General features: G+C 39.6%; 1 protein-coding gene across 4 annotated transcripts in view; it reads right to left on the bottom strand.

Moving 5' to 3' along the window:
- KIF6 (kinesin family member 6) overlaps positions 1–22,296 on the bottom strand; it is a 410,860-nt gene that overhangs the window by 181,357 nt on the left and 207,207 nt on the right. For all 4 annotated transcript variants that reach the window (XM_079148124.1, XM_079148122.1, XM_079148123.1 and 1 more), the window contains exons 11-13: positions 15,067–15,172; positions 14,090–14,228; positions 11,359–11,574 (exon numbers count right to left, since the gene is read on the bottom strand). In XM_079148124.1, the coding sequence (XP_079004250.1) occupies positions 11,359–11,574; positions 14,090–14,228; positions 15,067–15,172 (461 nt within the window). The remainder of the gene's footprint in view (positions 1–11,358; positions 11,575–14,089; positions 14,229–15,066; positions 15,173–22,296) is intronic.

Raw genomic sequence — 22,296 nt, 5'->3', positions numbered from 1 at the left:
AACCCAAGCTCAAAATAGTTAACTGGCAATATAATTTTTGAATGTTATGTTCAACAAACTGAAAACTATCTGTGTTCTGACAGTCTTAATGTTTACCATCTTTTATCCTTGAGCAAAGGAGGGTTCTTTTGCCTAGAACCATCCGATTTTTTTGTTGCATATAAGCAAATGACTTTGGGCAACTGGCCTTCCATGATTGTTTGGTTAGGGTATTCTACCAGACCTGAGCACAGTGCTCTCTCCTCAGTGGTTTTTGAAAGAAACCTTGAAGTTGTCCCTCCTATTTGAAGGATCATTTGCTTGAACAGGCAATCAAGCTACTTTATGAACATAACTGAATAAAAATACATTCTTCCACTCAAAAATTTAGGGGAAGGTGGGAAAAATGGGTATCTAATTCCTTCTACAACCAGGTGGAGAGAAGAGGATGTTGATCTGCATTCCACCTGCTTTTCCCTGAATTTCAGAAAAATCCTCATGCATGCTGATGAAAACAAACAATACAAGCAACTCTTCCCTTTCAGGCTCGTCACTCTCTCTGTCTTCCTCTACTTTCTCCTCACTATCATCAGTGGACCTCCCTTCTAGTCATTTCCTTGCTTTCATGGACCACCTGAATACCTACCAGCTTCACTGTCTTCCTCTGTGTTCAACCCAGCTGTTGGACTGGGCAATTGTAAGGTCCCAAAGGAATAGGTATCCATTTTATCCAACTACTTTCTGCCTCTTTGATACCTCTAGTTTTTTGAATTCTCCATAAGTTTAGAATCTATTTCCCCTTCTGATCATACTTTTTTTTTTCCCTTAAAGAGTATGGAATTGATGGCTGTCTAGAGTACTTTTTGCAGATACCTTAACTATACTGGCCCTTTTATTGAGTTTCTTTACACTGAAAGACAGCTCTACCTATTTGTCTCTCCCACTACATGAAAAATGCCAGAGGTCTTACAGATGGTGACTCCCAAAGTAGATTTATAGGTAGGCAGGTGTGTAGGTAGATATGCAGATGGAAGGACAGACTGGTAAGTACATTAGTAGATGGATGATAGACAGATAGATAGAGCCAGTGGGCTCATGGGTGCTCGTGGGTGTCTGCTGTGCCTAACCTAATGTTAGGAGTTGAGTTCCATTGTAGACCAATCACTGTATTTTAGAAGACACATTGACTTTTATTGGTCTGTTCACTTTTAAGGTTTGGAGATCTTATAGGGTCACTATGGGATAAAAGGAACATTCAGAAATGGGTGTGAGCCTTGATTTTGGACCTGAAGGTGGAAGCCTGTGTGCTTGCTCCCTCCTGTATGCCTGTTCACTTCCTCTTTCTCTCTTCTTTGTTTTGCAGGTGTTATTTATTCATTTCATCTACTCTATAGACTGTTCAAATAGGAAGGATGCAAAGATGCACTTTTCTAACTCCTTGATCAGGATGGTGCTCTGCAAAAGTACAAGTGGCCGCAGCCCCGTGGAGGAGGCGATCCTCCATTTGCTGGTTCTTTAATTGCATTCATGGGGAATGCAAAGGCCAAAGTGTGTCAGCATCACAAGTGAGGGTGAGATGGATGCTGGGAGATTGCAAAAGCAGAGGTTGGCATCTGTGCCTGAGGCCTACAAACAGCAAGCTGGAAAGGACCTTAGGAGCAATCTGATTTTTATTCTGCTTCTCTGGTTGTTTTATGGGTGAGCTCTGCCTCCTGACCTCTCCCAGGGCTTTCCTTTTGAACTTAGTAGAGGCTGAGGTATGTCATGATTTATAAACAGTGGCTTTTGGTCTCAACAGCAATCCTGTGAGCAATGCAAGGTTTGAAGCAGAAACCCTTGGGTGCTGCCTTACTCTACCTGGGCCTTTGACTGTGTCATTAATGCTAGGAGCACTTAGAAAGCAGGGGGAGGGGGAAGAAGCAGAGTCTTTATGCCATGAAGAGGTGCTGTGGCCCCTCTCTGTAATATCTCTCCAGGTTCCTCTCCTCCTCTCTTTTCCAGATCCTCCACCCCAATCTATTATGGTAGTTCCTAAAACAATTACTTGGTCTCCAGCCTCCTCAGATCTAACACGCCCTAGAAAGTTCTTTCAGAAATGCCTCCCCAGAGCGCAGCCATCCCCACACTCCCTTCTGCTTTGGCCGCTCCCTTAGCCTTGTTATGGATTGGATGTGAGGTGTTCCCCAAAAGCTCACATGTGAGACAGTGCAGGAAGGTTCTGAGGAGAAATGATTGGGTAGCAAGAGTCTTAACCTGATCAGTGGATTAACTGAAGTGGTAGGTGTGGCTGGAGGAGGTGGGAATTGGGTTGTGGCTAGAGGGTGTATATTTTGTATCTGGAGAGTGGAGTCTGTCTGCTTCAGGAGGATGCCAGCTGCTTCCCGAGGATGCCAGCTGCTTCCCTCTGCCACACTCTTCCTCCATGATGTTCTGCCTCATCTGGAGCCCAGAGGAATGGAGCTGGCCTTCTATAGACTAAGACCTCTGAAATCGTGAGCCCTCAAATAAACACTTCCTCCTTTACAGTTGTGTGGGTTGGGTCATTTAGTCACTGCAGTGAAACAGCTGACTAAAACACCACTAAATGAAGTCAATTTCCTGGCATAGCATTCAAGGATTTCTGGAACATGCCATACTTATTAAATAAAAAAAGTAAAAAATTAAAATAATATGCAAACATGTAAAATGAAAAGGGGAAGTTCCCATTTGTTCCTCTATCCCCTCTCATGGAAGCAACCATCCTGGCGATTTCCCATTTATTTTTCTGGACTTATTTCTTCTGACTTCCTATACATCTTCAAGGCCACAGCTAAACAAACAACTCCATCAGTGTTACATGACTTTTCCTTGTTTTCCTGTCTCTAGGACTTCCCTCTCATTATTCTGCTTTGTAACTTTTAAAAAATTATAAATAGACAAATTATAATTGTCTATATTCATGAGGCACATAGTGATGCTATGATTTATGAATACAATGTAGAATAATTAAGTTAATTAACATATCCATCACCTCGAGTACTTAGCATTTTTCATGGTGAGAACATTTGAAATTTACTCTGGACCATTTTGAAATGTATGTTATTATTTATTGTGTTTATCATACTGTGCAATATATTTCAAAGTAAGAGAAAACTTATTCTCTTTGTTTTATTCAGGCTTTATACCCTTTGACCATCAATTCTCCATCCTCTCACCCCCAGACTTTGGTAGTCATCACCCTATTTTCCACTTCTTTGATTTCAATTGCTTCGATTCCACATATAAGAATCGTGCAGTGGTTTATCTTTCTATGCCTAGCTTATTTCATTTAGCATAATGTTCTTTAGTTCCATCCATGTTGTCTTCAATGGCAAAATTTATTTTTTAAAGGTTGAATAGTATTTTACAGTGTATTGAAGGAGTTAAGGGTGATCCACTTCAAAATATGCTGAAATGGTATATTAATGATTTCAAGCTGAATCGCTGGAGAAAAGGTAGTTGCAGAAAGGGCTCCTTGACCTGCATTTTTCTACAAGTAGCAGGTCATAAAGATTCCTTAGGAGAGGTGCCTTCTCTGTACCACAGCTACAGAGGGGACCTTATAATTGGAGGCTGGAATTGTTGCTGCAGGGATCTGAATAGCTAAACTCACTAAAGTAACACTTTCTCTTCGACTAGCTTTGCGTTCTCCACATATTTCCCAGAGACTTCCCTTGAATTTATTGCTCCAAGCCCAGGTCACTTTGTTCTGCCATTCTTCACAAATTTATTGTTCTTTGTCTAAAAAGTATGCAATCTTTTCGTTTTGGCCTTTTCTTCAGATATTTACTCCCTTGTGAGGGTTCCCAGGTACATGTAGAAAGTAATGAAACTTATATGTATTTCTCATGCTCATTTATCTTGTGCTAATTTGTTCCCAAGATTCAGCTCAAGATCCAACCTAAGAACTAAGATGGGCAGAGGCAATTATTAGTTTCCCCTTACATGTATAATACTATTTTCTTTATCCATTTATCTATTTATGGACACTTAAATTGAATCTATATGTTGGCTATTGTGAACAGTGCTATAAAGAACACGGGAGTACAGACATCTCTTTGACAAACTGATTTCAAATCTTTTGGAAAATAACCAGAAGTAGAATTTCTAGGTCAAATGGTAATCCTAATTTGAGTTTTTTGAGGTGCCTCCAAACAGTTTTCCATTACAGCTGTACCAGTTCATGTTCCCAACAGTGTACAGGATTCCCTTCTCTCCATTTCCTTGTAAACATTGATTATTATTCATCTTTTTGATAATATACATTCTGACAAGTGTGAGTGATATGTCATGGTGATTTTAATTTGCATTGCCCTAATGATTAGTGATGTTGAGCTTCTTTCACGTGTCTGTTGATGGATTGGGAAATTGATACTGTTAAAATATCTGTACTACCCACAGTAATCTACAGATTCAATGCAATCCTTCCTGAAATTCCAATGCCATTTTTTGTAGAAATAGAAAACAACCCTAAAATTCATATGGGGTCACAAAAAGCTCTTAAAGGCAAACATGAACCCCAAAGAACAAAACTGAAGGCATCGTATTATGTGGTTCAAACTATACTTCAAAGCCACAGTAACGAAAACAGTATAGTACTGGTGTAAAATAAACTCATCCACTAATGAAACACAATAAGAGCCCAGAAATGAACCCACCCACATACAGTCAATAGATTTTTGACAGAGATGTCAAGGACACACAATGGGAAAGGACGATATTGTTAATTAATAGTATTGGGAAGACTTCTATTCAGAAGAAAGAAATTGGACTCCGATCTCACCACCATATACACAAATCAATTCAAAATGAATTAAATACTTAAATATAAGATCTGGAACTGTTAAACTATTAGAAGAAAACATAGGGGGAAAACATGACATTACTTTGGGCAATGTGTTTTTAGATTTTACTCCAAAAGTGCAGGTAAGAAACCAAAAAATAGACAAATGGGATCACATCAAAATAAAAAACTTTTGCACAATGAAGGAAATAATAAAAGTGAAAAGTGATCTATGGATTGGGGAGGAAACATTTTCAAGCAATACTTCTGATAAAGGATTAATACCCAAAATCTATAAAGAATTTAACTCCACGGAAAGAAAAACAACTGGATAAAAAAACGGGCAAGAAATCTGAACAGACATTTCTTGAAAGAAGACATATAAAGGATCATATTATTCTTTAAGACTTAAATATTATGGAATATTCCACTTTGAATGTCTGAATTCTACTAATCCTTTGGGACTGAACTTCCATGTCATCTGCTCTGTCACACTTTTCCTCACCTACTGATTAATGTTCTTCTCTTCTTGAAATAAAAGCAATAAAAACAGGAAAGAAAAAGTCAATTATCATTGTTTGCTGATGACATGATCATATACTTAGGAGATCCAAAATGCTCCACCTGAAGACTACTAGAACTAACATCCAAATTCAGCAAAGTAACAGGTTAGAGAATCAATGTGCAAAAATTAACAACTTTTTTATATACCAGTAATGAATCTGCTGAGAAAGAAATCAGGAAAACTATTCTATTCACAACAGCCTAAAAAGAGAATACCTGAGAATAAATCTAACCAAGGAGGAAAAAGGCCTCTATAGTGAAAACTGTAGAATACTGAAGAAATAAATTGAAGAAGACCTTAGAAGACATAAAGACCTCCCATGTTCACCAACGGGCAGAATTAATAGTTAAAATGGCCACATTGCCAAAAGCAATATATAAATTCAATGCAGTCTCCATCAAAATACCAATGACATTTTTCACAAAATTAGAAAAAACATTCCTAAAATTCATTTGGAAATATAAAAGACCCAGAATGGCCAAAGCAATTCTAAGACAAAAAAAGCAATGCCGCAGGCATCACAATGCCTAACTTCAAATTATTCTACATAGCCATGGTGACAAAAACTGCATGGTACTGGCATAAAAACTCGACACAGAGACCAATGGAACAGAATAGAAAGCACAGAGACAAACACAGATAGTCATCTGATCCTTGACAAAGGTGTCAAAAACCCTTTTTGGAGAAAAGACAGCCTTTTTAACAAATGGTGCTGGGACAACTGGTTATCCACACATAGAAGAGTAAGACTAGACTTACCTTTCACACTGCACAAAAGTAATTAAAAATGGATTAAAGACCTAGGAATTAGACCAGAAACTATGCAACTCCTAGAAGAAAACATAGCACCAACACTCCAGCATATTGGCAAGGCAACGACTTCCTCAGTAGGAATCCTAAAGCTCAGGAAATAATATCAAGAACTAATAAATGGAATGGCATCAAATTAAAAAGTTTCTTCACAGCAAGGGAATAAGAATGTGAAGAGAAAACCCACAGAATGGGAGAAAACCTTTGCTAGCTACTTCAGAATAATATATCCAGAATGTATATTTCTAATATCCAGGTTATATAAAGAACCCAAAAAACTTAATACCAAAAAAAGTCAAATAACCCAATTAATAAATGTGCAAATTAACTAAACAGACACATCTCAAAAGAAGAAATATAAACGGCCAACAAATAAATGAAAAAAATGTTCAACATCATTAGCAATTAGGGAAATGCAAATCAAAACTACACTGAGATTTCATCTCACTCTTGTCAGAATGGTAGTCATTAAGAACAATAATAAATGCTGGAGAGGATGTGGAGAAAAAGGAAACTCACACTGTTGGCGGAATTATAAGTTAGTACAACTACTATGGAAATCAGTGAGGAGGTTCTGCAAAAGACTAGGCATGGAAGCTCTACCACTTGCTGGTATTTATTCTAAAGAATAAAAGTCAGCATACTATTGTAATACCCATGTTTAGAGCAGCTCAATTCACAATAGTCAAACTATGGAACTAGTCTAGGTATCCATCAATGTATAAATGGATAAAGAAAATGTGGAATTTTACTCAGCATAATGAAGAGTGAAATGATGTCATTTGTAGGAAAATGGATGGAACTTGACAATGTTAAGTGAATAAACCAAACTCAAAAAATCAAGGGTCTTATGTTTTCTGTCACATAAGGAAAAGAAAGGCAGGGGAACTCATGAAAATTAAAAGATCAGCAGAATAGAGGAAAAGGACCTGGTGAGGGAGGAGGAAGGGTACAGGAGAAATCTGGGCAATGACACTGGCCAAATTACATTGTTGTATTGTGTGCATGTATGAATACACAATAATAGACCCCACTATTGTGTATAATCATAATGTACCAATAAAATATGAATAAATAAATAAAGAACTAAGTTCTTTCATTTTCCTTTGAAATCCCAAAACATTTCTTCCAACTTCTGCTTAAAGCAACATATTTTATTCTCTGCTGTTTGGGTACGAGGCAGCCTCCACTATTTAAATGTGAGTTTCCTGGTTAGAGACACTTCTCAGTTCACCTTGGTACAGCCCACAACCTGAACCCTGGACCCTTCCATGCACAGAGTGGGGATTCAACAAACACTCACCGAATTTAAGAGAAAAGGGTCTGGCCCCTCCAGACTGTTTTCACTTTTAACTTACTCGATTTTTCTTTTTGTGGTGCTGGGGCTGGAACCCAGGGTCTCACGCCGGCTAGGCAGGGGCTCTACCAATGAGTTCTACCCCCATCTTTAAAATGCCAGCATGTCCCCTGTGATGAGTGGGTTCTGTCAGCATCTCAAGCAGCTGGAGGATGTGCTGAGTCTTGGGGCCTTTGGAATACTGACTGGTTCCAGTAACTATTTGGAACACAGTCAGAGATCTGAAACAGAAAATAAGAAACAAAACCCCTCAAGCTAACCTAACCTTAAAACTCCTCTTATTTTAAAGAGAACATTATGATTCTTTTCAAATTGTGGAGCTGACCAATCCTCCTCCTTTTTTCAATGAAACCAACATAAACATTGAACCTTTAAAACAACAACAACCAAAGGTCCCTGACCTTCCTCTGCCTTGGCAGGCTTCTGGGCAGACTTGACCTACAGGGCTCTCTAGTGAACCCTAAATTCAGCTTCATTTTCTAATTAGAAGGGACTCATTTTCAGCATCAAGTGGAGATGAATGGAAGAAGGGGAGGGTTGTGGAGGGGGAGACAATTTCACAACAATTTGAGAGATGGTGAGATTTACTTGCTCTCTGCATAAGAAACAGCCCCAGGGACAGGACATAGAAACTGACAACACCTACGTAAGACAAAAACTTTCAAAACAGTAGGTTTATTAATTTTTTGTATTTGCTTTAGTTCACGTGAGCTTCTCATATATGGAACACTGCAATAATAAAAGTCTAATCAGCTCCTAGAATCGTAACATCATAATCAGCTATCCTATAACCTGTTGCTCTGCAGCATCAATTTATCCACAACAATTTTCATTCCATTTGTAGTTTCGCCAAAAGAAGAAAGTCAATCTCCCATCAATTCCTTACCCAAATGGTTAGATCATTATCAGTCCATTTGTGATCCCACTCCTATTTAAAGTTATTGCTAGAAATGTATCCAATGACGGTTAAAACAACTCAAAAACCCTTTCAAATATAAGGCTCTTCTCCAAGACTTTTACCTCATTTGTACTTGGACTTTACAAACAATTTCCACTATTTTTTCAGCAATTTTCTATTTAAGTAAATTTTATTTATTCTCCAAATAAAACTATAGTCTGTTTTAATAGCAGTATCCAGGGAAGAAAAGAATTACTGAAAAAATTGACTGTAATTATAAGGAATGGGAAGGGTTATGAGATGCTGTGGGGAGGAGAATTATGAGAAGGGGATGGTGTGGACAAGAAGAAATCGAAATTGAAAGGTCTGGCTCACAGCAAGGGCAGGGCAGTGATATCTGAGGTCATTTCTGCACAGACACAACAGAGTATGTGTTTCAAAAAGGCCAGGAAACAGAATTCCTTCCGTCATGCGCCAAGAGGTACTGACAATGACCTTTAATTTCAGCAGAGGAGGGTCAAGAAGGTCTGATACCTTTCCTTACCCATCAAAGGATCATGGCCAACAACCCTGTAACAGACAGATCAACAAAAGAAAAGCATAGCGGACTTACTTAATCAAATGTTACATAACATTTAGGAGCCTTCAGAATGGAGACCAAAGACCTGGGGGAAAACTCCGTTTTTATGCTTATGTTCAATGACAGCCACTTAGAAAAGTGGGCAAAATGGTAGGATCTAATGTAAAACTGAAGAGGGGATGCTCAGCAAGGCCGTCTGTTTGGCTTCTTGGATGAACCTTCTGGAATGAGCATCTTATGATCCATTCTCAGACAAGGTAAGTCAGAATTTCTTTACGACCTACTCTTACACAAAGAGATGGGGGGATGGGAGATGGTATTTCTAGATTTTGTGTCTGGCTTTAGGGGAGAGGAGTTCCGGTGTCTATGGCCTGTCTAAGGGGTGAAAACAGAGTAGGAAAGAGAGTGGGAGAAGGCTGGAAAGAGAGTTTGCTTCTGAGGCCCTTCTGATGTCCTTCAGTTCAATGTACGTAGCGTTGCAGAGCATCACACTTTGGGGTACCGTTTTTTCTGGGCTCCAACAGCAGAGACCATGTGCTCAGTGGCCAGCAGAGGCACTCACTGTTCTTCACCATCATGACGAGTCTCATAAGCTACTGTGGGACCTGGAGGCCAATCCCATCCTCATCCTCCACATCCTATGGGCAACCAAGCCCTGTGCGCGCAGCATCCTAAATGCTTCTGCTGCCTCACCCTCTCAGCATCCCTATCCTTTGTCCTAAAGTACTACAATGGTCCTTTAAGGTCATGTGGTCTTAGTGTCAATCTGCTCAGCACATGTCAATCAACTTGCCTCCCCAGGTTCTCCATCACTCCTCAGATGCCAACCATACCTGGTTTTTTGGATTCCTAAAATGTTCCTTTCCACTACAAAGGCCTTCAAAGCTGTTTAAGCAATTGATTCCTTTTCCTTACAACATTCCTTTCACTCAACACCTACCCTCACACCCCTTTTTGATCTTTCTGGTCTTAACTGCAGGTAAGGTTCCTGGCAGATGTTCCCTTACTAATATATTGATATAATTTGTAATCAATTGTTGAGTGGCTGGTCAGAGATTGTGTTTGTCTATGTATCCTCATCTATAATATGGGGGTAAAATAAGGACTCCTCTCTGGGGATAAGGACTTCAGAGTTAATTCAAACAGAGGATTTAGCACAGTATCTGGTAAATATAAGGGCTATGTAAACTTTGGCTGTGATAATAACTAGCATCGTGCCTAGAACAAAGTAGATGCTCGATAATACACGTTGAACGAAAGAAGAATGAATAAATGGATGGGTAAAGAATTCACCAACGCAGATGGCTCCCCGCTTTTTTTTTCCCCACCCAGCTGTTATCTACAATAAATATAGCAAAGCTGTATAGAAAACAGTCACAGAAAGGAATCAGTGATTTTTCACTGGCTGCTGTCATTATAATAAATGGTATTTTTGTTTTCCTGGGAGTTTGAATTCATTCGACTGTGTTGTTGAAGAACTATTCAATGCAGGGAGATTTGGAATTAAGAGCTACAGGAATGTGATATCACAAAGTATATCTCCACACCGCTCAAAGTTGTCTTTGTTAACTAAAGAGTGCCCTTCTTAATGAATACCATGCTCTGATTGTTCCCAGGCTAGATCCTTCAAGAAGCCACACATGTCAGGTAGTACATTCCAACAAACGTTTATACAGAAAATGTCAACTTATGTTGCCAAAAAGGGAAAATTTCGCCCCTTTTCCCAGTACATCCCATACTTCGGATTCTTCCATATCCTGGACAAGGCACTAGTCACATGACTGTACATCATGCCGTGCTGGTCTATCAAGGAAAACATACACAAATAGACCTGGACTTCTGGAGGGTTCCATAGCAGCAGTACTGACACACCTACTAAAAGCTAGAAAAGAGGAGGATGCTTCTGAGTTGGCCCAATCATTTTGCTAATTTATGGCCCTATAAGATTGTGATAATACTTTAAAATTTAAATACTCTAATTTTTTTACTTTAAAATTTAATACTTTAAAATTGTTTTGGCACAGATAGCTCATTTGGGTTTAATAATAAACATGACATCATGTAAATAATGTGATATTTGGTCTTATTTGTTTCTTCTTAAGGTCAGAGGAAGGTTTTCTTTCTTTTCTCTAAAGTTCACTTTTCCATTCTAGATCCTTCCAGTTCTATCTTTAAATGCTATACAAATTCATACTTTTGTTTTTCTCAGTTCAGTCATTAATTTGGGGAACTAGTATTTAATTTAAGAGATTTGACAGAAAAATAATTCTAACCAATACATTGTTAGAGCCTTCATCCCTTGCACATTTAAACCGACACTGAAATCCATTACAGGCAATGAAAAATCCTGGACATTTAGTCAACTGACCTGATTTTTTGTGGAGCAAACTGGATCTGTACCCGAATGTGCTGAAATCCTGGGACTGGGTGGGGGCCGAGAATACTGATGTCCTCTGACCTTCTGGGTTTCCAGGTGGGAAGGGTGAGCTCTGGATGAGTCTGATATCACCTCTATCCATACCAGATAAGTGGAGAGCATCCTGAGTTTTCTTCTTTTCCTTTTTTAACATGTTGACCAGAATATCTAAAATTTGACTTAAGGATTAAATGACTCATGCTAGATTATCATGATCAAAATACAAATGATCCAAATGCAGTTAATATTCCCAATACCATTTGTACTTAACATATGGTGAAGACTGACTAAAGCAAGATTTTAACTTTCCAAAGTCCTATCACACAGCTGTGGACAATAAGGAGGCTATTAGTCTTTTACCATGACAAAACTAGGTGAAAAATTAGCAAACTTGATGATCTTCAAAATGTTCTTAGTTTAAATAAGATGTCTTAAATTTTCTTATGAAAGAGCAAATAAAAAGTAAACCAAACAAGTCAAGTGGGCAGTGAAGCTGTGCATATATCTGTGAGTAAATCAGTCTTTTATCTGGGAAGATTCTCCCCTTTGGCTGAGCTGTGCCGGATATTGAATCCACCTTGTTCTATGTTTTGTGAAGTTGTATCTGGAGTTTATTCAAACGGATGATGTCACTGAAATGGAACCTCTGTCACTCCATTGACAGACATTCAATGTTGTTGGTGGACTCTTTGACAGCACTACCATCTCTTGTTGGTAGAAAGAAAGATAAGAAAACATCCTCTAAACCTGACTGAATAACTGGATGCATCAAGAGCCTTTATTGGTTTTTAGCCTTTGATGAACATAAATTTTGAGATGATTACATGTTGGCGATTGCTTTTCCCTTCTTCTGAGTTTACTTATCATTTGTGTCAGCACAGCTTCCATTACATAATGTTCCACAATGCCTGGGCTCTTTCTGGCTTTGCTCAGCACAGTGAGGTTGTCAGGGCAGGTCTTGTGCTCCTGCTGCTGAAGGACAGGGAAGAGCTTCACTGAGTAGTCACTGAGCTAACACGAGAAGAGCTGGGATTTCACTTCAGGTGAGGATTCCAGTGCAGTGTTCTGTCCACTCTGACTCCTTTGCACCATCATTTTGGATATGAGACTCAGATGGAGGGAACTCTGTATTATTCACAGTCAGTAAAGAATCTAGTGTAGCCCCAAGTGAATAGTGGTACCCAAATTCACCACAGTGAAGAAGGGGGATGATGTATGTCTCTCTCTTGCTTGCTCTCTTATAAAAATAAATGTATATGAACAAGCCTGGCCTGTTCCCTCTCTGTCATATCTCATTTCATCCCCCTACACGCACAGACATTCATAAGTCATGAAGGGGATTAAGAAGTTGGTAGGAGTATTTAGGGGAGAAGATCCTGGACTAGGATCAAGGCCAGGAAAAGAAGCAGAGCTCAGACTGGGGCTGGGGCCCGGCTGAGGTCCAGGCTGAGACTCTCCCTGGAGCTGGATGGGGTAAGAGAGGGAAAGGAATGCAGGGTGACAACACTTGTGGGCAGCACTCACAGACAGGCTCGTGTGTGGGTGTGATCCACAGTTGAATCTACTGCTGGCCAAATAATAAAGCAGCTAAAACTTACTGAATTGGACATACAGGGTCTGCTAATGCTCAGCTAAAATTAGAGACTGAAGCTAATCAGGCAGCAGACCTACTTTGTATTTGGTTTGTTTTTAACCTCTTTATTTCTGGATTTCCTTTACGTAGACTATTTTTATGCATTTTGCACAATAGCCGAAGCTAAAGTATCTTTTAGAAACTTTAAAAAAGGAGTAAAAAATATCTGCTTATAATGAACTGACCGAAATGATTTCCTGTGTGTGTTTAAATGCTGCAAATGTCAGGAAAATGTCAAATCTTTTACAAGAAGCTTGAAAGATAAAATGAGAAACAGTACTGAAGAAATCTCAGGGAGTCCTGAGGTCTAACCACCCCAACAGGAGCTCTTTAGAAGGAACCGCCTCATCTGCAAGGAGGGGCAGCTCATGGTCCCGTGGGCTGCCACTACTCTCAGGACCCTGTACGTGCTGTCGCCTGGAGCCAATAAATTCTGTCTTGGACGCTCATCTCTTCTCACTTCCAAATTCGGAAACATTTGTAAGTGGAACCCAAAGCAGTAGATCTGCCTTTTAAATAAAAAGTTACATTTAAATCAATCTCAGCTCTTCATAAGCTAAATACCATTTGCCATTTTTTTTTTCAGCCATGATTTGAGTTTCACCCACACAGCAGCCACAAACTCTGGGCCACGGTAAGGCTGTGGTCAGCCTGGTGTCCGGTTAGCTAGCTAAAGATAACCAACTAACTTACTGGCTCAGGACTGAACCAGAAAAAGCACCACAGAATAGTCAAAAACTATATTTTCACAAATTTAATGTTAAGAGATGGCATTAAAAAGTTCATACTTTTCCATGAACTGAAATGTTCTCTGTAGAGTAACTCTATCAAGCTAAACATAAGGTCAAATGTTTTCTTTTATGGCTACTCTTTTTCACGAGTGACTGGGCTGTGCTTGCTGAAGGGACATTTTACTTCTCAATGGGAAGGAGCAAGGTGAATGGGAGGCAGGGTGGGCCCTGGGTGCTGTGGCTGGCGGTAGTCATGGAACCGTCTCCACCCCACTTTCAGGCCAGGACAGAGGGCTTCTCATTGCTTCAGGAAGGATACTGATTTCATTATCTCTCTGCTTTAGAATGTCTCGTAGCTTTTTATATTCTTCCTCTTCCACCGGTTCTTGGCAGTCTTGCTCTTTGATTTCAGAGGAGACGGTACTGTTCCCGAGGACCTTCTTGTCACTCAGTAGTTTCTGTAAGTTGAAAGAATAGTTTAGCACCCATCTCCATTCCAGATTTTCTCATGTCTTTGACTCTTTCACTTTAACAATTCCCTGAACATATCAGGCGAGCCTGCCTTGTCCTGCCTCCTTCAATTCCACAGTCCCTTTTCCCGCCAGCTCATCTTCCCGGTCTACCTGCCTTTCAGCCTCCCTTCTCCCTCATCTTTATCTCTCTTTCTCTAAATTGGGAAATTCTTCCTCAAACACTATCTCCTCTTGGACTCGCTTCCCTTTCTACATAACACAATAGCACTCCATTCATGCTTTGATCATAGCCCCTATCATGTATTATCCTTTGCACATCTGTCTTCTCCATGACTTGGTCAATGCTGCCTTGCCCAACCCAGCCCACAGCAGAGACCACGGCAATGTTCATTATCTTACTGAGGTGTGCGAAAATCCAGCTAAGGTAGAAGTAACACATAATGATAACCCTACCTCCTCATCAGGAAAGGTAAAACCCAAGGCAGAGGAAAGTGAATTATAAGGAGAAATTTAAAAATGCAGGATATGATTCACTTGATACCATTTTAAAATTGGTTTTTGGAACACAGAACTATTCTGTGTAGAGGTAGAGATTCCTAGCAGAAGAATTAGAAGTTCATGGTCTGAGTTATCTATTGGCAAGTAAGATACAATCTCAGGAGAAAGTCAGTGGTCATCACAGCACTGGGTCAAAGCTCACACTGTTTTCTGCATGTGTGAAGCTGGGTCCCAAATTTTCAAGAGTTGGTCAACTAGAAAAGTTTTTATTGTAGTTTGAGCATGGCAGGAAAAGGTTTCTACTGAAGGAAACGTTTCAATTTACCTTTAAATGATGAAAACAGTGATGAATTTTACGCATATCAGCGCCAACCTCTAGTCTACTCTCTGGATCCTGGTCTTCCAAAAAGGATGTTATTAGTTTTTCCAGCCTAAAAAATACATAATGCATGAGAAACAAGTTTGAGCTAGAAAGTTTAGGAATTCTCAAGGCAACACTTGGTTAACATTTGAAGTCCAAGATATTGTCCCTACTTTTTCACAGGAAATGGACTACAACAATTAAGGGGAAAAAAGTGATAATGCGAAATCTATAATGATGCAATGATTTGGCTCATTTCCAATCAATGTTCAAATGCAGTTTTCATGAATGATTTGATTTGTACAGTCCCTTCATTCTAGTCAAACTGAATTCTCTGTTCCTGTGCCTAGCTGTCACAGTGCTATAGAAAGTAACAAAAAATATTTTTTTTTTAGAAAAATTAGTTTCATTAAAATTCATGCTACGCAGCCCAAGCTGACATGTGAGTGATGCTCCACAGTCCTTTTCATCATTCCTGGTTAATTTACAGTCTTCACAGTGGCTATTCTAGATCTTTCCATAACTCCCAGGTCTACTACTACTTTCACTCTTCATCAATAAAGCAAGTTCTCACCACAGTGAGAAAGCAAGCTGGTTCAAGCGATGACTCAGTTTTCTTCTCCTTCATCTCAGGGTGCTCTGCCTCACACCCAGGCCCTCTTCCTTCTTTGATTTAATTTGGATAATACCTTTCCTCCTTCTTAAGCCTAACCTCTTGCCGGGGCTCTTCCTGCTTCTTCCAGGGCTTCCTTGATTAATTACTTTTTAATCACCTCTCTGCACAAACTCTCTCCTCTTTGCTTACAATGAGTTTCATATTTTTTCTATCCTAAGACAAAACAGAAAACAAAGTACCTCCCATTGGAGGGACCCTCCCAGCAGTCTAGTCAGAAGTCCCAGTTCAGTTTTTATCAACATGTGTTCCAGTTGCATTCCAGTCTCTATATGCACCTGGCCTCCCGCCTGCCCTGCTCCTCTTTAGAAGTATCATGAGGACATTCTTGGCTCTGATTCATCTTTGTGTCCCCCTCCCCCAGGTTTTGGGTTCTCAACATAAATATGTTAATCAATGAATTTCTTCACATGCAAATCATTCCCTTCTATGTTGAGCTGGAGCTCTTGGTAAAGAGGGTTTTAGGATGGCCAGCAATATCTAAGATGCGAGGTATCATAATGCAACCACAGCACATTTTTCTGGCATTGCTATGAAAATATTTGCAGAATTGGAGAATATCACGCTAAGTGAAATAAGCCAATTACAAAAAACCAAAGACCGAATGCTTTCTTTGATAAGTGGATGATGATACAGAACGGGGTTGGGCGGGGGAAGGTGGGGGGTGGTAAGAGAAGAATGGAGGAACTTTGGATTGTGTAGAGGGAAAGATAGGGGAAGGGGGCAGGGTTAGGAAAGATGGTGGAATGAGACAGACATCATTATCCTATGTACATGTACGAGTACACAAATGGTGTGAATCTACATCGTGTACAACCAGAGAAACCACAGTTGTGTACAATGAATCAAAATGCAATCTGTAAAAATAAATAAAATAAAATAAAATATTTGCAGGCTTTCAGCATCTTTAAAAGCTGAACATACTTCCCTTCCACTGTTCCTATCAGCCCTCTCAAGACATAATGATTTCTATCACAGCGTAACCCTTGGATGTCCTTTTTGTCGCTGTCTATAATCTGTAATATGGCACAGCTGACATTTGCAACCCTAAGACAATTTACGTTGTCGTTCTTAAGGAGACCCTTCAGTGGAGGGGTACTTGTCTTGGGCCCTATTTTGCTGTTTGGTATGTTTCTCTGCAGAATAGAGCTAATTCATTTCTGATACAACGATTAAAAGTTTTTTGTGTGTAAGGTATTACTGAAATACATGTTTAGGAACAAAATGACAAACACAGCTGTGAGTGAATGAAAGGTGAAAGCGCCCACTGCCCTGCTGCCATTCCTATTTTCTTGAGTTGCTCTTAATGCCCCAGGTTCACTGTTAACAGTTGAAACACATTCTTATGGTTTCCAGTGAAGCAGACACCTATACCTAATAGATTCATTTGTGGATTCTCTTTGCTTTCACAAAAATGAGATTCCACTCTCAATGATGTTCTGCACCATTCTTTTTCTTTTTTTGTGGTACCGGAGATTGAATCCAGAGCCTCATGTGTGCTAGGCAAGTGCTCTACCACTGAAGTTTATCCCCAACTGTATTTTATTTTAAGATGGGGTCTCACTAAGTTGCCAGCTGGCTTTGAATTTGCCATCCTCTGCCTCAGTTGCTGAGCACCTGTGATTACAGGTATGCACCACCATGCCAATCTTATTTATCTGAAGACTCTCACAGACTATCTTCCACATCAGTACATGTGAAGCAGAACTGTTTCATTTGCAATGGCTCCAGAGTACCCTAGACCGTGCCTGCACTGCTGCTATCATGACTGGCATAGCAGTAACATGTTCGCAGTTGCCACCTTCCTCTGTGACCCATGAGGTGGTCTGGATGTACAATCCCATTGAATAAATCTTCAAAAAATAGAGATGATTATCTGCTTGTACTTTTCTTAGCAGAAATTCTGAAAGTTTGAAAATGGCCATGAGTTCTAGATTTCTCTGGAGTGAAAGCACTTTGTGGTTTCCAGTGGCCACAAAATTTCTAGCAGATGAGATTAAGGGGTTAGCAAGAGTTAATCAGCTCTTCCTTCTTGCTTTTTCTTTTGAAAGTAACTTCTCTAGAGTTTGATCATAAAGGATATATTCTAGCAAACAGTCTCAAGTGGAGGGTTGAAGGGGGAGTGCTCACAAGAAAGCACTGTGAGATACAAGGCTGCTGATGATCTGGGCGGCCACTAGCAGATCCTTCAGGCTCACTGGGCCTTGGTGAGTCCATCAAGGTGCCCAAGGGACAGAATAGGACATCAAGACCATGATCCAAAGAAATGAGTAAGAACTGCCTCCTGCCTAATTAAAAGAACTAGATTGCTTTACTTGTTCTAGGACTTACTTAGTCTCTCAAATGACTAAGGATGAAAATCAGGCCTTGGATTGCAGTTTTATTCTCAGTACTTAGGGTCACTGAGCCTCTTTAGACAAGAAAAAAAAAAAAAAAAAAAAAGCCTGATCTTTCCTTCATACATTTGGTTTATTGTTAAACTTATTTTCTTATCAAGCAAGGACTTGGCTACTAATTAAAATGCTGAAAAATGCTTAATTCAGATGTTTCTGATGTGCTTACCCTTCTGCTAGTTAAGACTGAATGAATGACCTCAGATTCCCTGCATTTTCTTATCTCCCCAAATAGTTCCCAAGTTTATACCTAGTCCCTGCTCCCACTGAGGGGTCTCCAGCTGCCAGAACCCTGCTGGACAGGGGAATGTTTACAGAAAAGGCTCTCCGAGGAGGCCCAGGGACCACAGTAAAGTCTGCTCTTTAGGAGGAGTCCAAGTCAACAGAGACTTTCTATTTTTCACTAGGAGAAAAGAACCCTTGAGGAAGGGTAAAAATAAATGCAGATCATTCCGTTCTAACCCATATGGACAAGAACTATTACAGAGAATCCAAGTGTGTCTGGACACACGAGCCAGCTGAGGGCAGGGTGTTAGGTGTTGTGTGTAGGGTGACTATTCCTGTCTCCACTAAACTACTAATAAGGGATCTTGGGTAGCTTGTGGCCTCATTCAGAACTCCATTGTATTATAAATATTGATAGCCAGTCATATAATTAGGATTGGCAACATTTCCTAGTATGTGTTTTACCCCCTTGAGACCATTACTCCCCTCTTTCTGCTCCCTAGATTCCTTACAAAAAAATGAAGTTCTGATGGTAGACATTTTCCCATGAAAACTTAGATTTAATAGCATGAATAAAGAACAACACAAGCTTCATATAGTTAGCCTCTATCATTAGCTAGATATTCCTTTATGCTATTTGTATATACCATTTCCTTGATCCTTAAAACAATCCTATGAGAGAAGTACTATTATTATCTCCATATCATAAGCAATGAGTCTGAAGTACAATCTGAAGTTAAATATCTTGCCCAAGGTCAGGTCACACAGGAAGCAAACAGCTGAGCTAGTATTCAAACTCAGGCAGGTTGACTGTAGAATCTGTTTTGAAGCACAGTACTTACCACTCTATAGCAAAGTTAAAAAATTTATTTAAATATCATATTGGACAATGGACTTCTAAAATAGAGAACTCACACCTACTCCAATTATTTGAGGAGGTAAGCAGCTAGCTAAATCAACAGGAAATAACTGAGTAACAGTCACATAGATCTTAACAAGGTCATGGACCAGCATGACTTGTAACAGCAAAAAAAGTTGGAAAAGAACTGGGAATTGCCACATTAGGAGATTAGGAAAATAAATGATGGCATAGTTATATACATAGTTAAGCGCTATTTTAAATGGTGGTGAGGTGGTATGCTTGCGGATGTTAAAAAATACTCATGATATATATGGATAGGTTAGCAATGAATCCCTTTGCAGGGATTTTGCAAGTACTCTTTAACATATAAAAAAAGAAGATAAGAGACAAAAAGAAACAAAGGAAGGAATGAAAGAAGGAGGGGAAGCTTTTGGCTGGTTGCCTTTGGCTCAAGAACATTTATCATCTCCCTGCAGAAAAGACTAGTGATCTGAGCTAAGCTCACTCTTCTGCAGTATTTTTGTAATTATGTTTATTAAAATAAATCCATCATTTATTTATACATTGAATGTGATTAAGATATTTTCATTATTTTCAAATAACTTTGGTAAAATAGTTTTATGAACATGTTCTTGTCAGCATGAGCTACTAGAAGGTGCTGGTTGTGGGAAATCTTGGAGCTACCAGGGCCTCAGGAAGAAGAGCAAACCTGAACTGAACATGGTGGCTGGCACAACCATGGGAGTGTGCCCCCACAGGGGGAGGGAGCACGCTGTCGTCGGGGAACAAAGACGACAGGAGAGTCCAGAAGCACAGTAGTATTCCAGGAATGTATTAAAAACAAGGCTAGAGGGGCTGGGGATACAGCTTGGTTGGTAGAGTGCTTGCCTTGCAAGCACAAGGCCCTGAGTTCAATCCCTAGCACTTAAAACAAAACAAAACAACAAAAACAAAAACAAAACAAGGCTAGGGAGCACAAAGCAGTAAGACCTTGTCCTCTGATATTGAACTGGAAAGAGCCAAGTGGATGGAAAACATTCCAGTTGGTGAGTCAGGGCTGCTCTGTGATAGAACCTCGGAAATGCCCCGTCTCCCTGAGCTGATGGAGTTTAGCTCATCTGTCTCATCACTGGTTTGGGAAAAAGTTCATTCCAAAGATTTAGGAAGGAGTCTGATTTAAGAACCTAACTGACATTAATTACACCAAAAAGTGCTAAAATCTGCCTGAAGAGTACCACCCATTTTGCCATTAAACACGGCTTTGTAGGGATAGGCTGTCTCTGACAGGGTTAGGTAGTGCTGATGAACTGTTGTTACATATTACTGAGCAAAGATCTGGGAAAGAACTGAACATGAAAGGAAAGTTCAATAACGATTTACTTCTAGGAATATAAGTCAATATGAAAATGGGGGAGTAGTTACACAATGGAAATAACTGATCCTTGTGAGACAGGAATGTGGCTTAACTATTGGGCTGGATGACCTTAACTCACCAACGGTGCTGGGACAAAACTTTGTAAAATTTGTGAAACAATATCATCTCTAAACTCTAAGGTTGATGAAGTGAGATAACACAAGGAACAAAGGGAGGGTATTGCCTGGCCTCTTAATACCTTGCTAGTCTCTGTGTGACCTGTGGATCAACCTCAGAGGCCTTACCTGGGAGACATTTATGTTTATTATTTTTAAAAATATATTTCTATTTTTATTTGACACATAGAAATGGTACACATTTATGGGGTACAGTGTGACATTTCAACACACACACACACACACACAATGTGTGTGATAAGATCAAGGTACCTAACTGGCATATTTACCATCTGAGACATTTATCATTTCCTTATATTAGGAACATACAGAATCCTCTCTACTAGTCGTTTTGAAATAGTCAATTAATTGTTAACCATAGTTTTCCATAGTTATAGAATATTAGAAGCTATTCCTCCTAACCAGCTCTACCTATTAACATCATCCCCTTGGGAGCCTTTTAGAAATGTGGATTGTCAGGCCCCATCCCAGACCTGTTGAATCAGAACCTGCCCTTGAGGACATTTCCCCATAATCTGCATGCACACTAATGTTTAAGAAGCAACAAGGCAATTGGGATGTATAAATAAGAAGATATGCACATCTTTTCAGCCCTGGGAACCAAAGAAATAAATTGAAATGTTAAAGAGGAACTAACCTCTCTGATGGTCACCTATGTCCTGGGCACTGTGCTAGCAACTTTACCCGTGTTCTCTTATCTAAGTGGAAAAAGAACTAAAGGGACTATCATAGCTGGTCCTATGATATAACTGCCTCCTCCCAATTATTTTACTATTATTTTCATTGAACATCCATTTTAAAAAGCTGGCACTTTCACATGTATTTTATTATTCATCTGCACCATAAACCTATAAACTATTATCCCTCTTTCATAAATGAGGATGGAAAACTCCGAAAAGTTAAGAAACTTGCATACTGTTACTAAGGTAGGAAACAGAAATGCGGAGATTTGAAAACAGGCTTTCTGAATGAGGAATCTCCATTTTTTCCCTTCATACCACAAAGACGCTCAACTCAGAAACCTGTCTTCCACTTGGCACAATCCCTGGCATACTACATTTGTATTTTCAATTCAAAGCTTTCTTGCAGACTCTTTTTTATAATAAGTAAAGACACAAACAACAAGGTTGATGAGACCAATGAATAAACTTTGGGTCTGCCCTTTTCCTCCCTCCCTCCCTCCACCCCTCCTTCCCTTCCCTCCTTCCTCTCTCCCTCCTTTCCTCCCTTCCTTCCTTCCTATCTCTCTTTTTCTCTTTCTTTTTATTGTCTGTTCTATTTAGTTATACATGTCAGAATGCATTTTGATTCATCATACACAAATGGAGCACAACTTTTCATTTCTCTGGTTGTACAGGATGTAGAGTCACACCATTTGAGTAATCATGCATGTACCAAAAGTATTGAGTCTTGTCTCATTCCACCATTTTTCCTTCCCCTGACCCCCATTCCATTTCCCTCTACACAGTCCAACATTTCCCCATTCTTCT

Source organism: Sciurus vulgaris, assembly GCF_902686455.1.
Source record: "Sciurus vulgaris genome assembly, chromosome: 7".
Taxonomy (NCBI): Eukaryota; Metazoa; Chordata; class Mammalia; order Rodentia; family Sciuridae; genus Sciurus; species Sciurus vulgaris.
This window is presented reverse-complemented; position numbering and strand designations above follow the sequence as displayed.